This window comes from Cervus elaphus, chromosome 22, assembly GCF_910594005.1.
Source record: "Cervus elaphus chromosome 22, mCerEla1.1, whole genome shotgun sequence".
Classification (NCBI taxonomy): Eukaryota; Metazoa; Chordata; class Mammalia; order Artiodactyla; family Cervidae; genus Cervus; species Cervus elaphus.
In genome coordinates, this window is record NC_057836.1 from 43,265,386 (window position 1) to 43,282,431 (window position 17,046).

At 52.8% G+C, this 17,046-nt stretch overlaps 1 protein-coding gene across 3 annotated transcripts in view; it reads left to right on the forward strand.

Moving 5' to 3' along the window:
* The first annotated feature begins 215 nt into the window (after positions 1-215).
* Positions 216-17,046, forward strand: part of TMPRSS6 (transmembrane serine protease 6) — a 39,170-nt gene continuing 22,339 nt past the window's right edge. The window contains exons 1-6 of one of the 3 annotated variants that reach the window (XM_043882402.1): positions 216-568; positions 6,058-6,254; positions 11,014-11,147; positions 12,551-12,618; positions 13,197-13,381; positions 13,639-13,680. In XM_043882402.1, the coding sequence (XP_043738337.1) occupies positions 6,059-6,254; positions 11,014-11,147; positions 12,551-12,618; positions 13,197-13,381; positions 13,639-13,680 (625 nt within the window). In that variant the 5' untranslated portion in view covers positions 216-568; position 6,058. Of the gene's footprint in view, positions 569-6,054; positions 6,255-11,013; positions 11,148-12,550; positions 12,619-13,196; positions 13,382-13,638; positions 13,681-17,046 lie in introns of all 3 variants that reach the window. The other 2 variants (XM_043882401.1, XM_043882403.1) reach the window with 2 other exon arrangements.

The window sequence follows — 17,046 nt, forward strand, 5'->3', positions numbered from 1 at the left end:
GCCAGCCCCACCCCATGCTCCAGGGGACCAGGGCCTATAGCCAGGCAGGAACATCACCAGGCAACGGGCCTCGAGGGAGAGCTCGGATCTCCTGCACCTGCCTGCCAGCCTCCCCGGGTGCTCACGGGAAGGGTGAGGCGGGGCGGGGCGCTGCCTGTCTCCTGCCTCCTGGGTTGCCTCTGGCCTGTTTACCTGGGCTCAGTCACAGTGCTGTCCCCCACCCAGCAGGAAGCCCATGGAGCCTGGGGCCACAGGCCACAGGGGACAAGGGCCAGACACCCCGGCCATGGCTGTGGGTCATTGATCCCAGGCTGGCTGGGTGGGGGCGGGGAGACGTTGGCCTGGACAAACAGAGGCTCTGAGGCCTGTGTGCAGGCCTGGCACCCACCCGCCACTCCCAAAGGTAAGCGGGGACCTCCAAGACAGGAGATCAGGACCTAGGAATGAGCCGGTGACAGCGTCCACCTGGAGAGTCGGGCCTGGTTCCCTGGGGCAGCAGCCAACTGCTCTGCTCTGAGACCTGGTCTGCTGGGCCCCATGGGCCAGAGAGTGACTGGGTGAGCCAAAGGTGAGGAGACTGTAGAGCTGGGGAGAGGCACAGGGCAGTGGAGGGGCTACAGGTTCTGGGGTCTGGGGGGCCCAGGGCTCAGCTGTGGCTGGTTGCCTCTGGGGCAGGCACGGGGCAGGGGAGAGGCCTGGTTGGCCAGGCTGAAGACCCCACCCTCATTCTGGGCTGGGCAAGCTGCCCCCTCCATACTCAGGTACCCCACCTGCGGTTTCTGGTACGGGAGACAGGCCCAGAGCTCCCCACTGCACTAAACAGGCGGCGCGCTCAGAGCTGAATGTAGCTCTGTGTGTGCGTGTGTGTGTGTGTGTGTGTGTACACAAGCATGTACCTAGCCATTTGTATATCACAGATCGCTATGCATGGACTTCAGCCTGCTTCCATTGGTGTACATCTGTGTGTGAGTTTAGGAGTGTGTGGAAGGGACTTTCACCCCTTCCCCTACACTTGGGGACTCAGTCAGAGCAGCTCGTGGTGGGGGTGAACTCTAGGCCTGAATGGCCTCCCCAGTAGGTCCTAGATCAGAATCCCCACCCCGCTCTGCTCTGTCTATCCTGGGGGAGTGACCCGAGTAAGTCCTTTTCTCTCTATATATACTTTGGTTTTCCCAACCATTAAGTAGAGAAAACAAGTTTGCTGGAGGAGAAATAGAATTTGATGATGTCGGTGTCCAGCATGGGCTGGCACACAGGAGGAACAACCGTCCGGCCCTAGAGAGCTCAGCCTCCCGTGGGCAGACCGAGGACCTGCAATGACCAGAAGGGACGGAGGGAGTGAGGAGCAGGTTCCGGGCTAGTGTCTAGGTTCTTGGATCAAGGGAGAAGCCTCAGATCCTGTGGCAGTTGGGGTATACCCAGTCCCTCTCCCCAGGGGCTCTCCGACAAGGGGGACACAGAGAATGCCCCAAGATGAACTGTGCATTGATGGGAGAAGCCCAGGAAGCTTCAGAGGAGCAGCCGCCCCCCCAGGGCACTCTGGGAGAGCTGCCAGGAGTGGGTAAGAGCTGAGCAGAGGTGTGAAGGGGCCAGGTCAGGAGGTCCAGCCCAGAGAGGAGGAAGAAAGTCAGGTGGTGAGCAAGAACTTTCAGGGTTCAAAACACATTCCTGTGAAGCTCTTCACCCAAAGCTGGCTAAGAACCCTAGATCTGGAAAAGCTTTTTACCATCTTCATTTTAAGAATCAGTCACGGGGAAGCCCAATATCATTAGGATGCAACAAGGGTAAAGTGGAAGAGGGGCCAAAGGAGGCAGAAAAGAGTTGGCCACACATGCACCCAGCACCCTGGCTGCATGGGAAGGAACCATGTTCTGCTCTCTGAGCAGGGTATGCAGGGCAAATAGAATAAAGCCCCTGCTCCAGTACAGCCGGGGAGGAGACTGACCAGGGACACAGAAGCGTATCAGGCAATTTCAGTCCTGAAAAGAGCCATAAAGAAAGATGCAGCCAAGAGAGGGGAGCAGTCAGGGAAGGTCTCAGTGAAGAGGTAACATTTGAGTAAAGACTTGAAGGAGTTAAAGGAGCAGGTCATGAGGCAAGACAGAAGGAAAATCATTTCTTGCAGAGGGAACAGCAAGTGCAAAGGCCCTGAGGTATCCTGTACTCCTTGTGGTGAAGATCTGGCCAGGAGCTGGGTATAGGTGCAGCCGAGGGAGAGAGAGGACAGAAAGGTACACAAGGGCCATGTCATGGAGGCCCTGGTGGGCTGTGACAAGGGCTTTGGGCTCTGTTCTAGGCGGGGCTTGTGAGCAGGATGCATGGTGAAGACCACTCTGGTGGTTGTGTGGGAACTGGCTGGTGAGGGTGGCCAGATGACTGGCTGGTATAGGAGTCAAGGTGATAGATGATATTGACCTGGATGGCGGTGGGAGCCACAGAGGTGCCAAGAAGGGGTTGGGTTCTGAGAGCAGTTGGAAGATAGAGCCACAGACTTTTATGGTGACTGGATCTAAAAGCAATGGAAGAGTCATCATATAATAATAGTAAAAGACAGGAGGCTGGGGTCATCTTCACAACTGTCAATTGTCACGATTGTCCGCCTCCTGCTGGACTGTCAGCCCCAAGAAGCTGGGAATGAGGTCTCTTATATTCACCAGTGTGACCCCCGGTGCCTAGCACAGAGCCTGACACCAAGCAGGTGCTCAACAGACACAGAGGGGCCTGATAGCTGAACCCTGGACCCCAGAAACCGGCACCACCTCCGTGACCCAGCTCCAAGCCTCACACGTCCTGCTTCCCAGAGGCAGCAAGATGTGAAAGAGAGCACTGCACTGGGAGTCTAGATAACTGGGGCTCTACTCATCTAGTCTTTTTTTTTAAGTTTTATTTTTGAAAAATTTAATTCAGTTTTTGCTCACCCATTCTTTTATGAACCATTCATTCAAGTGGCAGGCCCTGTGCTGGGTTCTATGAGGATCCAGAAGTGAATAAGGCACAGTCTTGCCTTTCTTGTAGAGAAGAGAAAACAAAGCCAAAAGCCAGGCAGATTGCTGATCTTGACCAAGGGCTGCCTAGGGGAGGAAGTGGCTTACTCTCCAAGGCCCTGGGCCCCATCACTGGGCCGTTGACCTTGGAGCTGGCATTGAGGGGTCCCATCGTCCTTCAGGCAGAGGATGTGGCTATACAAAGGCACACCTTGTAAACTTGCAGGGTGATGTGTGTGATGAAAGTAGGGCTATGGGGGCGAAGGCAGCAGCCTGTCCATGGAGGGTCTTGGGTGCCTCAGCTAGGGGTCTGGAGGTGGCTGGGGGCCTTGAGAGGACTCTGAGCATGTGAATGGTTGGAGTTGGGCAGGGAGAGCTCTCTGCTGACAACATGGAAGAGGTGCTGGAGGCAGAGATGGGAGGCAGAGAGGGCATTAGGAGAGTGCCCTGGGAGTCCAGGTGGGAGGTGATGGGGAGCCCAGGTGTGTTCCTCACCTGCCCCACCAATTTGGGCTGTGTCAGATCTTGGGTCTGTGATACTCAGAGTTCCCCCAGATGAATGTGAGTGTCATTAATGAGGGAGGCAAAAGCCAGGGAGTAAAGGCAGTGCTTGGGGTATGGGGGGAGGAAGGGGGCGCCTACTGAGCATCCTACCTGGGACTACTCCCCTCTGGGTCTCCTGTATCAGATCTATGACCTTCTCTGAGCCTCAGTTTCCCCTTGTACCCTGATAATGTGTGAGGCAGTGAAGCATGGTGGTGAGGGCATCATCCTGGAGACAAATAGCATGGGTTTGCAGCCTGACTCTGCTGTTGACCAACTGCAGGATCTCAGTCAAGTTCCTCAATCTCTCTGTGCCTCAACTTTCCCATCTGTAAAATGGGGATGGATAATAACAGACCCTATCCCCCAAGAGTCCGCAGAAGGCTTACACGAGACAGTGCTTATAAAACACTGGAAAGTGAAAGTGCTAGTCACTCAGTCATGTCTGACTCTTTGCAACCCCATGGACTATAGCCCACTAGGTTCCTCTATTGATGGAATTTTCCAGGCAAGAAGTGGGATGCCATTTCCTTCTCCAGGGCATCTTCCCAATCCAGGGATCAAACCTGCCTCTCCTGCACCAGCAGATGGATTCTTTATCTTTTGAGCCACCAGGAAAATCACTAAAGCACTGGAAAAAACAATTCAAATAAACGTCAGTCGTGGTCACCTCTGTGCTCTCCGAGTCCCCAGTAGGTCCTTGGTGATCCAGACTCAGTAAAATAGGGATGTGGCTCTCTGGCAGAGGGAGTGGACTTAGGGTCTAGAGAGGGAAGGAACTGGCCCATCACAGGGTTTTCCTGGCTCTAGTCACTCCACTCAGCTCCTGGGGGCAGCCACTTTCACCTGGGGTGCCTTGGACACTCTGAGCAGTGGGCAGGGCTGTCCACCCATTGCGGGATCTTTACTATCCATGGTCATGGCCCCACGAAAGCCAGCAGGGCCTGGCCTGTGTGTAAGAAGTCCTCTGGTGGAGGGGAGTCCTACACCCAGTTGAGAATGGCCAACAGTCGCCTCCTTTCCTTGCATCCATGGAGGCCAGTTAAGAGATCCATGTGCCTGGAGCCAGACATCCTTGACTGAGAACCTTCAAGCATCACAAATGAGCCCTGTTTTCAGAAACCCTTTGTGTGAAAACCCAAGACACAACCCAAAGAACTCCTCTGCCACACACACACACACACACACACACACACACACACCTGGGGATGTATTTTAAAGGTGCAATGGCCTTTGGGTTGTGGGAAGAAGAGGCTAATTTCTCAGAGGTGTGGGATCCTTGCTCTGCTGGTGGGCGGGCGAGTGAAGGGCCCTCTCTGGACTGTGGAAAACCTGCCCAAGAAGCCAAATAGCTCTCAGTAGTTTCCTGGAGGGTTTAGAAGGAGAGACAGCTGCAGGCCTGGGGCACAGAGAGGTGACATTCAGGTATTATTTCATCATGATTTGTTATTTAACACCTCATTTCCAGGAAGTGGCCCAGAGTAACGGAAAGATCAGGGAGTCAGACACCAGGGCTTGACCCCCACTTATCTGCTACGTAACCTTTGGTGAGTGGCTTAGCCACCCTGGGCTTCAGTTTTTCCATCTGAAAAATGGGGCTGGTTGCCAACATCAGACATTCATATTGCATTGATAAAAATGAGGCTAGGAAATCCCTGGACTGAGTTGTTGCTAAAACATTCTGGGTCTCAGTCTCCTCCTCTGTTCAATGAGTGCAGAACCTTGAAAGGCATTTGGAGGTTAAGCAAGAAAATACAAGTAGAGTGTCTACAGAGAGAAGACCTGAGGAAGAGGAATGCATGGGGAAGATGGTCCTCACATCCCAGAGACCAGAGGATTAAAGGGAGTGATATCTATGAACTGTCTTGTGCAGACACTACATGAATATTAATTTTCTAATATTTTTCTAATATTAAATTTTATTCGAATTTTCTTTTCGAATATTAGTTTTTATCTCCTTCCTCCGCCCCTAAGATACTTTGGACAGTGGGGGCACAAGAAGGGTGTTGCTCCTTTGAGGGCAGTCCCTGGCTCAACACAGAGCTGACTCAGGACTTCTAGGCAGGAAGGGCCAAGTAAATGAATTGCATAGATGTTGTGGAAGCTTTGCTGTTGAGAACCAAGAGCAAGGAAAAAGCATCCCTTTAATGGAAGAGAAGCCAAGGCTAGGAAATCCCAAGAGCAGGAGGAATTGCTTTATAGAAACATTTATGCCATGTATGCACCCCAGTTCCATCTGAGGGTACAGCCGTGGGGGTGGGGTTTAGGTAGTGAAATGTCTTTCTCTCCCCTGATGCCAGATGCAAAGGTAGGGGTTCCTGCTGGCCACCTGGGGTGAGCCGCTCCGAGGCGTGCTTCCCTCCTTTGGGAGCTGGCTCAGGGCCCACTTTCAATTACTGGTACCTGGCATTATGACCCTGCTCCTCCAAAAGGCAGAGGTGCTGTCTTACTTCTCTACAAGGCTAGCATTCAGCAAAGGCTCCCTTGCAAATGCCAGGCTGTGTCCAACCCTGGTCTGTTTCCTTGCCAGGATGCCCACGGCCAAGGCCCCCGAAGCAGCTGGCGGGCAGGGCGATGGAGGTGATGGTGAAGAGGCAGAGCCGGAAGGGATGTTCAAGGACCCCAAGGACACGAAGAGAAAAGTCCGAGGCTACCTCCGCCTGGCTCCCCTGTGGCTGGCTCTGGTCGCGTTGGCTTCAGTGGGGGTCCTGCTCTGGTATTTCCTAGGTAACCACATGGGCCCCTGGGAGAGGCACCTGGAGAGAACTTAGGGTGGTCGAAGGGGCACAACAGGACAGACCAGGATTCCAGGCTCAACAACACCTGGAAACTCACTGTGTACCCTTGGACATGCACTTCTCTTGGAGTCTCCCTTCCTGTATTGTAAGATGGTGGTGCAAGATCCTTTCTGGTGCCAAGCTGCCCCTAACTCCCAGCAGCTGAGGAAGAAGCGCTCTTCCAGTTCTTGTAAACTGATAAGCTATAGGAGTGTAAGCATTGCCTCCCCTTACCTGCACCCTCCTGGGTTGCCCCTGGGCTTGGAGCCAGCTGGCTCAGTTGGAGGAGGCCCAGTGGTGCTAGTGGTGCCTGACCAATTAGCGTTTCTGCTCACTTGAGTCCAATCTGGCAGCTCTTCTGGGTGGGGGGACCTTGGCTCTATCATCTCTGAGTCTCCAGGACCCGGCAGGAGTTGGGATTAAGGGGAGGGGTACCCAGGACTCAGGTGTCCAGGGCAGTGTCCATGCATGCCGATGGCTTTATACCCCAGCCTGAGCACACCTGGAATTCAACCCAGAGGGAAATGGGGGCAACAATGTCCAGAGCAGGTGCGTCTCCCCATGTCCTGAATTTAGGCCCTCTGTCTCTGGTATCACAGCTCTCAATCAGTTTGTTGGGGCCCCAGGAGCAACTAGCCTCTATTCTGGGTCCATTCGTCCATCCTTCATTCATTCAGTACTGACCACCTCCTAGATACATCAGCTCTGTGCAGGTTCTGGAGACAGTCCCTGCCCTCAGCATAAAGTCTGCCATGTGTTAGGACAGAGCAAGCTGAGGGGACCCAACAGAACCCTGGCAGGGAGAGCCCACCTTGCCCAAGAGATCAGAGACCTCCCATTATGCACTCTGCAAAAGTTAGACCATTTTCTTACTGACTGCATCTCCTGGTGGAATTTCAGGTCCATTGAAAGGAATGGGGACTCACTTTGGAGCAGCCATTGGGGAGAGCAGCCTACGCCCGACTCCAAAGGGAGTTGAGGTAGGGGGTGTTCTAGAACCAGCCCCTGGGCCAAAGCTGTTAGGAAGCCTGGGTCTGACACTCACCCACTTGCCGTGATGCTGGGTGGATTGTGATTCTGCTTAGAACCGAGCAACGCGGGCTAAGAGTGGAAGCTGTGTGCATTTCACCACCGGCAGGAAGCCAGCATCCCTAATAGCACAGGGCTGCCAAGGCCTCCTTAGGCTGCAGGATAATTAGTCTTTAGGGGAAACTGCAGAGCACCAAGCTGGGGCGGTGGGACGGGGTGGGGGTGGGGGCAGGCACTCACCTGCCAATTGTCTTCACAGCGTCTGATTTCTCCTGGTTAGACTTCTGAAGTGAATCACCCCAATGGGGGTAGAGGATGCTCCATGGGGCTGAGGACCCAGGGGGTGAGAGCTCCTTCCAGCTGGGGGAAGGCAACCATCTCCCCAGAGGGATGCAGGTAGAAGAGCACTTTAGGAGATGTTTGAATAGTTTCTCCCATCCTGGGCCAGGCGGTGCTCCGGATATTGGGCACTGGGGAGGGGATGGGCCACAGACATGTCCTGTCTGGTCTGGAAGGAGAGATGGACAAGAGGCCTATTATACTGGATCAGGATAAGCCTGAAGTGAGGCGCAAACGTCTGACCCAGTGGCCCAGGAAAGGATAGGGTGAGGGCTGGCTTCCCAAGCCCAGTGGGCCCTGGGCTGGCCCACTCAGATCCGGGTAGCGAGGCCCTTCACGCTGCTCAGCTGTATTGCCCTGGTCCTTTCCCTCTCCTGCTCTCCGGGGCCACAGTTTTATGCTTTCTTCTCAAACTCTCCCATATCCCCCACCCACTCTGCCTCCTGCTTCAACAAGAAAATGGAACCACTCAGAAGAGAGGCCCCATAGATGCTCTCCCAGCTGTACCCATGTGCTCTGCATGGGTACCCACCACCATCCGCATGGGTGAACCAGCCCTGCCTTTCCTAAAGCCAGATGTGGGACATCCCTGATAGCTCTGTGGTTAAACTCTGGGCTCCCCATGCAGAGGGCGCAGGTTCGATTCCTGGTCAGAGAACCAGATCCCACATGCTGTGTGGTGCGTCAGCGGGTGGGGAACAAACCAACCAGACAAACAAAAGGCCTTGTAAAGCCTGCTGTCCTCCCAGCCTGCCCATGCAGTGGCCCTGCTCCAGCCATGGCCCCTCTCTCCTCTGGGGGCCCCATCCATCAGTGGACAGTGCTTCTCTTCGCTTCTGTATTCAGTCCCTCTGGTCTCCCCACCCCCGCCAGCCATTTCTCAGATTCCTTTTGTAGCAAATTCCTGGTGTTTCAAAACACTGTGCCCTCCAGTTCTACACCTCTGTCTGGTACCCTTTCCAATCTGACTCCCTGCCCCCCACCCCCCACAACCCCAAGAGTACTTGTCACGGTCACTGCTGAATCCGGTGGCCAGTCCTCATGGCATTTGACCTGCAGGCAGCACTTGACTGGGTACCTCATCCCCTCCTCCTCGAAACACTTTCCTCACTTGGCTTCCGAGGCACCCACACTTTCTCTGTCCTCAGCTCGTGATGGCTTCTCCTCTGTGTCTTTGCTGTTGGAAGGACTTTCCTCCCCTCTGCCTCCATTTGTGCCCTTACCCTCTGATGATTCCCAAATTTGCATTTCCAGCCCTTGAGCTCCACTGTGAAATGGGAGGGTGGGAGGGTGGGGAGGGCGCTGTTCTTCCTCCAGGATGTCTAAGGGTATTTCAGACCTCACTGAGAGTTAACTTTTCTAAATTGTCAGTCTGCCTTTGGAGTATATTTTGAAGGGGGCTTTAACTTTTTAATTGATTTGTACCAGTTGTTAACATAAAATGATATTGAACTATTGATTTTCCATATCTCTGAGGCAATGTGTCTTTATAGATAAGTTTTTCAGAAGTTTGAGATTTTGAGAAATGATTGTAACTTTATGGTATCATCATTAGTGACCTGGACTTCGCTGGTGGTCCTGTGGTTAAGACTGTTTCCACTGCAGGAGGTTTTGGTTCAATCCCTGGTCAGGGAAGTTCTGCATACCTTGCAGTGTGCCAAAAAAATAAAAAAGAAAATCGTGAACTAAGAAAATCCTTTAAAATTGAGAAAAATGGAGAGAACACCCCAGGTGGTGGTCATTTTATCCTTCCCATGTTCCCCCTTACTCCCCTTTCTTTTACTGCCCAGCCCCCATGCCAGCCAGCAAACCCCAAATATACCCTGACCCCAATCACTTCCCTCTTCCCTGCGCAGCCTGGTCAGGCTCCCCTGGACCACTCACACTGGGACAGCTGCAGGAGCCTCCTGTAGGTCCCCATGCTTCTGCCCTGGCCTGCTTACAGCCTGTTCACAACACAAAGGCAGAAGGATTGCTTTGTAAAGTGAATCAAATCATCAGACTTCTTTGCTTAAAGCCTCCCATGGCTCCCATCTCACTCAGAGCAAAAATCAAAGTCCTCCCCGGGTTGCAAGGTCCTATGTGACCCTTCACCCACCATCTTATCTCCTTCTGCTTTCCCCTTGCTCAAATCTTTGCTGTTCCTCAAACACGGCAGACAAGCTCCTGCCTCGGGGCCTTTGCACTTGCCAGTATGCTGCCTGGAATACTCTTTCCGTCAGTTAACATCCACTTGGCCAACACCAGTTTCCTCCTCTCTGGCCTCCATGTTGCAGCAACCCTTGATTTCCACACCACTTAACACCTCTAACATGTTATGTCCTGTGTTCGCTGTTTATTGTCTTTCTTGTTAGACTACAAGTTGTTAAGGACAGGTTTGGTTTTGTTGTTGTTATTTGTTCACTGTCCTACCAGTATATTCCCATGTATTCTAGGCCAGTCCCTAAACATAGCAGGTTCTCAATAAATATGTGTTGAATGAATGAATGAATGACTGAATAAGGATAGAAGAAAGTCTGGGCTGTGAATCTGTTGTCTTCACATCAGTCAAAATGATCTTTGTAAAATGGAAATCTGATGACATCATCCCTGATTTTAAACCTTTCATGGTTTCCCTTGTTCATCAGGGAAAGACCAAAATCCCGCCCTGTTGATGTCTCAGCCTCTTATTACCCCGGTCTGATTGCTCCAGCCAAACAGCCCCGTTGTGGAGATTTTGCACATGCTATTCCTTCTGCCCTGAAGATATTCCCCTGCTTCCCCTCTTTTTAATTTAGTCTCCATTCCTCCTGTCTCAGATGGAGTGTCACCCTGGCCTAGGGCTTTCCATTCCCCTCAATAGCACCTTGTGTTTCTCCTTTAAGACATCCTGGCAGATGAATCCCATAGGCTGTATGGCTACTGGGGGAAAGTCTATCTTACCCATCACTGTCAGGGCCATGTGGGGACACCTGTCTGTCTTGGTTTACTAGCGTACCCTTCATAGTAGGTGCAGCCTGGACAACACAGAGGTGCTAAATCAAGAACTTGACCTTCTGGGCCCATGTGGGTTTCTTGGTATCCATGTCCTGGACCGATCACTGGGTCAACTTCTGCCTGGGAGCCCCTGGGACACCACCCACCTGTGGGCCTCTGTCCTCCCTGGCTCCGTGGGGCCAATTGTCACTACACAAACTCTGAATGACAACAACAAAGATGATGGTAGTGATGATGGTGCCTTGGAGGCCCAGGATGCTGGAGGCTGTGCTGAGGGTTCAGGGTGGCAGGAGAAGGAGTAGGGCACACAGGAACCATCCCCATCTACTCCCTTGGTTAACCTTTGCTGGTTTCTTCCTGGGCAGGGTACAAGGCAGAGGTGACGGTCAGCCAGGTGTACTCAGGCAGCCTCCGTGTGCTCAATCGCCACTTCTCCCAGGACCTTGCCCGCCGGGAGTCCAGTGCCTTCCGCAGTGAAACTGCCAAAGCTCAGAAGATGGTAGGAAGGATGGCGGGGACGAGAAGGGAGAGGGGAGGGGCCTGATCATGTCCAGCCAGTGGGTGAAACCATCCAGAACGGTCATTAGGATCAGAGTTCTGCTCTAGGCACTATGGAAGGAAGACAGTGGAGACTGGTTGGGAAAGCTAGTGGACTCTGGGGTCAAATTGCACTTGGATTAAATCCTGATTTTGCCACTTAGTAGAAGCATGACCTTTGAAAATTAGGGCAGCGTAAGGATGCTGCCAGGACTCACCCACACCCCTTCTCCTCCTAGCAATGGCTTACTGCACTGGGGATGGTCTCCCTTGCAGCCAGCACCCTGTCCAGCAGGGTGGGCTGGAAGTGCTGAGGAGTAATTCCCAGCAGCAACCCTCAGGCACAAGAGACAGAGAAAGTGGATCCCTCAGTTCTTGGTGAGAGCAGTTCTGAAGATGCGCCCATAGTCTCTCGGGCTTCCCTCATAGCTCAGTCGGTCTCGGCAATGCAGGAGACCCAGGTTCAATCCCTGGGTCGGGAAGATCCCCTGGAGAAGGAAATGGCAACCCACTCCAGTATTCTTGCCTGGAGAATCTCATGGACAGAGGAGCCTGGTAGGTTCCCAGTCCACGGAGTCATAAGAGTCAGACATGACTCAATGACTAAACCATCACCTCCACCACAGTCTCTCAGAGATCCCTGCTGGATCTGCTCCTCAGCCACCCACAGCTCTGCCCAGAACCTTCGCAGCCATGTTGGCTGCCTTCCTGCCTGTCTCCTTCCCCACTAGTGCGTCTTGGAATCACCTGCAAATAAACCACTTGCCTCAGGACCTGCTTCCGGGAGACCCACCCAAGACTCTCTTTCCTTTTCTACAGAGTGGAGAGATAACAACAGTGCCTGTCTGCAGGGCTGTCGTGGGGCTAAAATGAGAGCATGTGGATGTTAGCTCTGTGCCATTCAGAGCTCTTTAAGAACCCATGATCCTGCATTCCACCCCGCAGCAGCACTGCCATTGAACATGTGCGAAGACCAACTGTCTGAGCCCCTGTGGCTGGTGGTTGGGCCTAAGGAGGGGATTCAGAAGCCCAGGGGGAGCTTCTCAGAGTCAAGGAGTGATCTGATGGAGGGGGAGAAGCCACTGGTAGTCTGGTCAAGTTCAGAGCTAGTGGAAGGGGCAGGCAGATTCTTTACCTCTGAGCCACCAGGGAAGCCCACCTGTGTGCAGGGGGAGGGAAATAAAGACTGAATGAGGTTTCTTCCCTATCGTGGCCATTACCCGCTGTGTGACCATGGGCAAGCCTCTCTATCCTATAGATTCCTCAGTCAAGGAGGGCTGTGGGAGGGTCAAAGGGTATCCCAGGGTAGGAGAGGGTTTCTGCAGAGCGTCATGAGGGGACTCTGATTGTTTTCCCTCCTTTTAGCTCAAGGAGCTCATTGCCAGCACCCGCCTAGGTACTTACTACAACTCCAGTGCCGTCTACTCCTTTGGGTGAGTCTTCTTGCACACCCCCCACCCTCATCAGCCTTTGCTAGAGCCTTTGACTCGAAGAATGGGAGGAGATGCTGTAGGCTTCTGATGCAACACCTTCATGTTTTAAAATGGGGAAACTGAGACACAGAGAGGAAACTTGGATTCCTGCATGTGACCTCCCTTCACTGAACTTGGTTTTCTCATCTGTAGAATGGAAACAATGGTGTGACAAGGATTATACTAGACAGTGACTGTGGTGTCTTTATCAAGGGCCTGACAGGTATCAGATGAGACCACGGAGAAGTAGTAGGGGTGGGGAGTGCAGTGGTCCCATTCACTTATAACATAGTCTGTGGCATATAACCTAACCTCTCACGCCTCAGTTTCCTCATCTGTGAAATGGGTGGGCCTCTCCAAAGCTCCTCCCTCAGAGGGTGTTAGGTTTCCACGTGAAGATGAAAAGGGATGCCTGGCTCCACGCCCATCACATGAGCCACAGTTGCCATCCCCCTCTAACTCCCACCAGGAGCAGGGGGCTGGGTGGGGCCCATACTCCAGGCTCCTCCCCCAGCCCCTCTCACTTCCGCCTGCCCCAGGGAGGGACCATTCACCTGCTTCTTCTGGTTCATCCTCCAAATCCCGGAGCACCGCCGGCCAATGCTGAGCCCCGACGTGGTGCGGGCCCTGCTGGCGGAGGAGCTTCTGTCCGCGGCCAACAGTTCGGTCCCCGCTCCCTACCGGACCGAGTACGAGGTGGACCCCGAGGGTCTGGTGATCCTGGGTCAGTACTGGAGACGAGGAACATGGGACGGTCTGGCGAGGCCCAGCAAGCCTGCCTCCAGGGATGGGATGCTTTCGGGATGGCCCCTCCCACCCCCCAACCCCAGTGGTCAGGAGCCAGGACTGAGGGGTGGGTCTTGGGGGACGGTGGGCAATCAGGGTCAATCTCAGACAGGCTCTGATAACCTCTTCTATTTTTATTTTCATTTCGTTTATTTATTCTCTCTGTTCATTTGTTTGTTCATTTCCTTTTAACAGAAGCCAGCGTGAAAGACATAGTTGCACTGAATTCCACGCTGGGTACGCCACTTTGGTTTTTCCTCCCCACTTTCCTTTTGAGTTGGTATTTTTCTCGGTTTGGCTGAGTGTCAGGGGTCCACACGGCTTCTCTGGGGGCAAGGGGCACTGGTCTGGTGTCACCCAAGGGGCATGATAATAGACTCAGTGACAGGTCCTGAGCAGGCCTGGGGGCCTCTGGGGGGAGGAGGTGTTGTGCACATGTGAACAAAGTGTGTATTTGCACAAAAGCGTGTGTGTTTCATGTGTGGGGTGTGAGTGAGTAGCAGATTTAGTTGCACATCAATGTGATCCTGCTTTTCTCTCATGGAATTCCATTTCTTCTGTTTTGAAATCTTATGTTTCCACTGATGGTAGAAAATAATCTTGTCGATTTGAGGTATATCAGTCACTTTGGCTTTGAAACTTGGTCTTGGAGCTATTTCTGTCACAGGTAAGGATACTCCCTCCATCTTTTCCTTCCCTTTCTCAGGCAGTCGGGCTCATCTGTCTTCTCCTCCCACCCCATCCCATGCTATTGCCAGAGTCACCTTGTGCTGGAGCCAAGAGGCTCCAGTCTTCCAACTGAGCCCTGGGAAGCAAAGCACCAGCAGGGCCACCAGCGAATGCTGTCCACGTCTTAGGCTGTGTGACTACTGACTTCCGGAAATGGGCAGTGCACCACCTGGGCTACTGTACCCTGCGGCTCTGAGCAAGAGCTCCTTAATTCCCAGATTCTTCTTCTTCTACTTAGGGAGGAAGAGTTGAAATCCTTCTCTGACCTTCCTGTTCTCCCATATGGCTGGTCAAAGGCTTATTTCCTTGGTAGATGGAGGTGATGGGGTCAAAGGACAGTTTTCAAATACTGAAAATCATGATTCTCATACAAAGATATGAGCACATGTCAAAGATTTGTTTAACTCATTGATGAGGGAAGCAGTAGGGTTTTCCTTCATGTCTAAAGGAGAGCACAAGAAATTAATCTGTCTATATTTATTGATATGCATCATGTAACACCACATTGGTGCACATGCTGCCCTGATCCTTGGTCTCAGACAGGCCTTTCCGTTGCACTTGCCTGTGCTGAGTGTTCACATGTGCCCAGGTTTCTGGCAGTTGCTTTATAATTATCTTTATTCGGTTCAGTACATGTCTAGAGCCCCTGCCCTCCCAGAGCACAGCGTCTCATGGGGCAAGGATGACAATTCAAGTCCTCTAAGTAGGCTTTGGGGGCACTTTCTCCCTGCCAGGCCCCATGCTGGCTCTGGAGACACCAGCTGACCGTGTCCTCACCCCTGCCCTCAGAGGAGCTCCGAGACCCCATGAGGGAGACAAACACATAAACAAAATCTCACAACACCAAGTGCCAGGGCAAGAATAGAGGTCCCAGGGGCAGTGCAGAAAGGGAGCCATTCTGCCCTGGGACAGAGGTGGACCCCCGGGGCTGTGATCCAAAGCAGAGGAAGGGATGTGTCTCTAGAGGGAGGAAGGAGTGCTCCTGACTAGAGAGGTCCTGGAAGGCTTCCTGGAGGAGGGAGGCTCAGGATTGGAGGATAGGTAGGAGTCTGTCAGATCCTGCAGGGAAAGGACACTCTGGGTAGAGGGAGGAGCATGAGCAAAGGGCAGCGAGGGGAATACACAGGAGCTTCATTTACTTTCTCCCGGGCTCCCTAAAGGTGTTTCTGATGATCAACAGAGACAAGAACTCCCCTAAATCAGCTTCATACAAAAAAGTAATTATTAAAGCAGCAAAAGCAAGCATCAGCTTGGAGCAATATTGCAAGAATACAAATGCCTGGGAACAGCCGGGAACCTCTTCCCAGGCTCCCTCTCCCTTCCCGTTGGCAATGTCAGAGGTTTCTCCCTGGAGAGATCAGCTCCACAGCTGGGGTCAGGATGGCCAGGGGTCAGGAAGAGAGAGCTGAGCAAGTGGCAGGCAGCAGTCAGAGCAAAGCCTGTTCGTTCACCTCTGTACCCTTCCTGGTTCTCAGAACCACGCAGAGAAGGAGGTGGGACAGGGATTAGCATTATGTCCGTTTGACAGAACTCAGAGTGGCTGAACAACTGATGCAGAGTCACACAGCAGATGGGAGGTGGTGCCAGGACAATCACACAGAGGGTGAACTCCCTGCACACCAGGCTGCCTCTCACATCCGGGGCTCACTCCCACATCCCTTCTGCTTCCTGGCAGAGCATGCATCATCCCTTCTTCAAAGCTCAAGGTGAGGTTTAAATGACATACTTATGGCCCAGGTTCACTGCTGGTCCTTGGAGCCTAAGTCAAGCACACGGTAGGTGCTCAACAACTGTGATGAGTGAATGAATGGTATAGCTAATACTGCTATGCAAGGTCTAGCATTGCATTCAAAGCTCATGGAGAACCGCTAGAGAGGAAGGAAGCACAGTGGGGGTGTGGATGCAGACAGGTGTGATGGAGAAGGAGGTGTGGAGCGAGGGCAACCAGTGGGACAGGTTACATCTGAGCCTCAAGTGTAACTGACTGAAGGGTGAGAAGTCATAGGAGTTTCTTCCCAGCTCCACCTTCTCCCTTTCCCCCACACCTACCTAAAGAAGAATGGTCACTACATGTATTGAGCACCTGCTATGTGCAAGGCTTCCCAGGTGACTCAGTGGTAAAGAATCTGCCTGCAATGCAGAAGACCCAGGTTCGATCCCTGGGTCAGGAAGATTCTCTGGAGAAGGAGATGGTAACCCACTCTAGTATTTTTGCCTAGAGAATTCCTTGGACAGAGGAGCCTGGTGGGCTACAGTCCATGGGGTTGCAAAGAGTCGGACACGACTGAAGCGACTGAGCATGCATGCATGTGCAAGGCACTATGTTGAGTGTTCAAACATGCACCCTCCTTAAGCTTTGTGACAATCTAGCAAAGATCATCACTGCCTCCATTCTATAGAGGAAAAAATTGAGGCCCAAGAAAGATCAGATGGAGATTAGGTGAACCTAGATCTGCCTGGCCCAGGTCTGTAAAATGGGGACAATAATAGAAGCTATTTCATGGAGCTATTGAATGAGATGGTGAGTGTATGGCCCTTGGTTCACTTCTAGGCATGTATCAAAATGCTTGCTAAGTGCCATCTGTTTCATTCCTGCTGTTTGATGATCACTAGCTTGAGCTGACTTCCTCTACCTTGCTGCCTCCCAGCCCCACTGGAACACACTCCTTTCTCTCCATCCGAAATGCAGCCCTGAGCCTGCTCCCCTTATTGCTGGGCCATCCTGCTGGTCTCCTGGTTTCCTTGACATTGCTCTCAGCAGCCGGAGGAGTCTGTGACCCAAGCCCGATCGTGTCCCAGCCTTACCTAACCTTCCATGGCTCTCATGGCCGCAGGACCAAAAGGCTTCTCCCTTGGGCACAAGGGGGGCCCTGC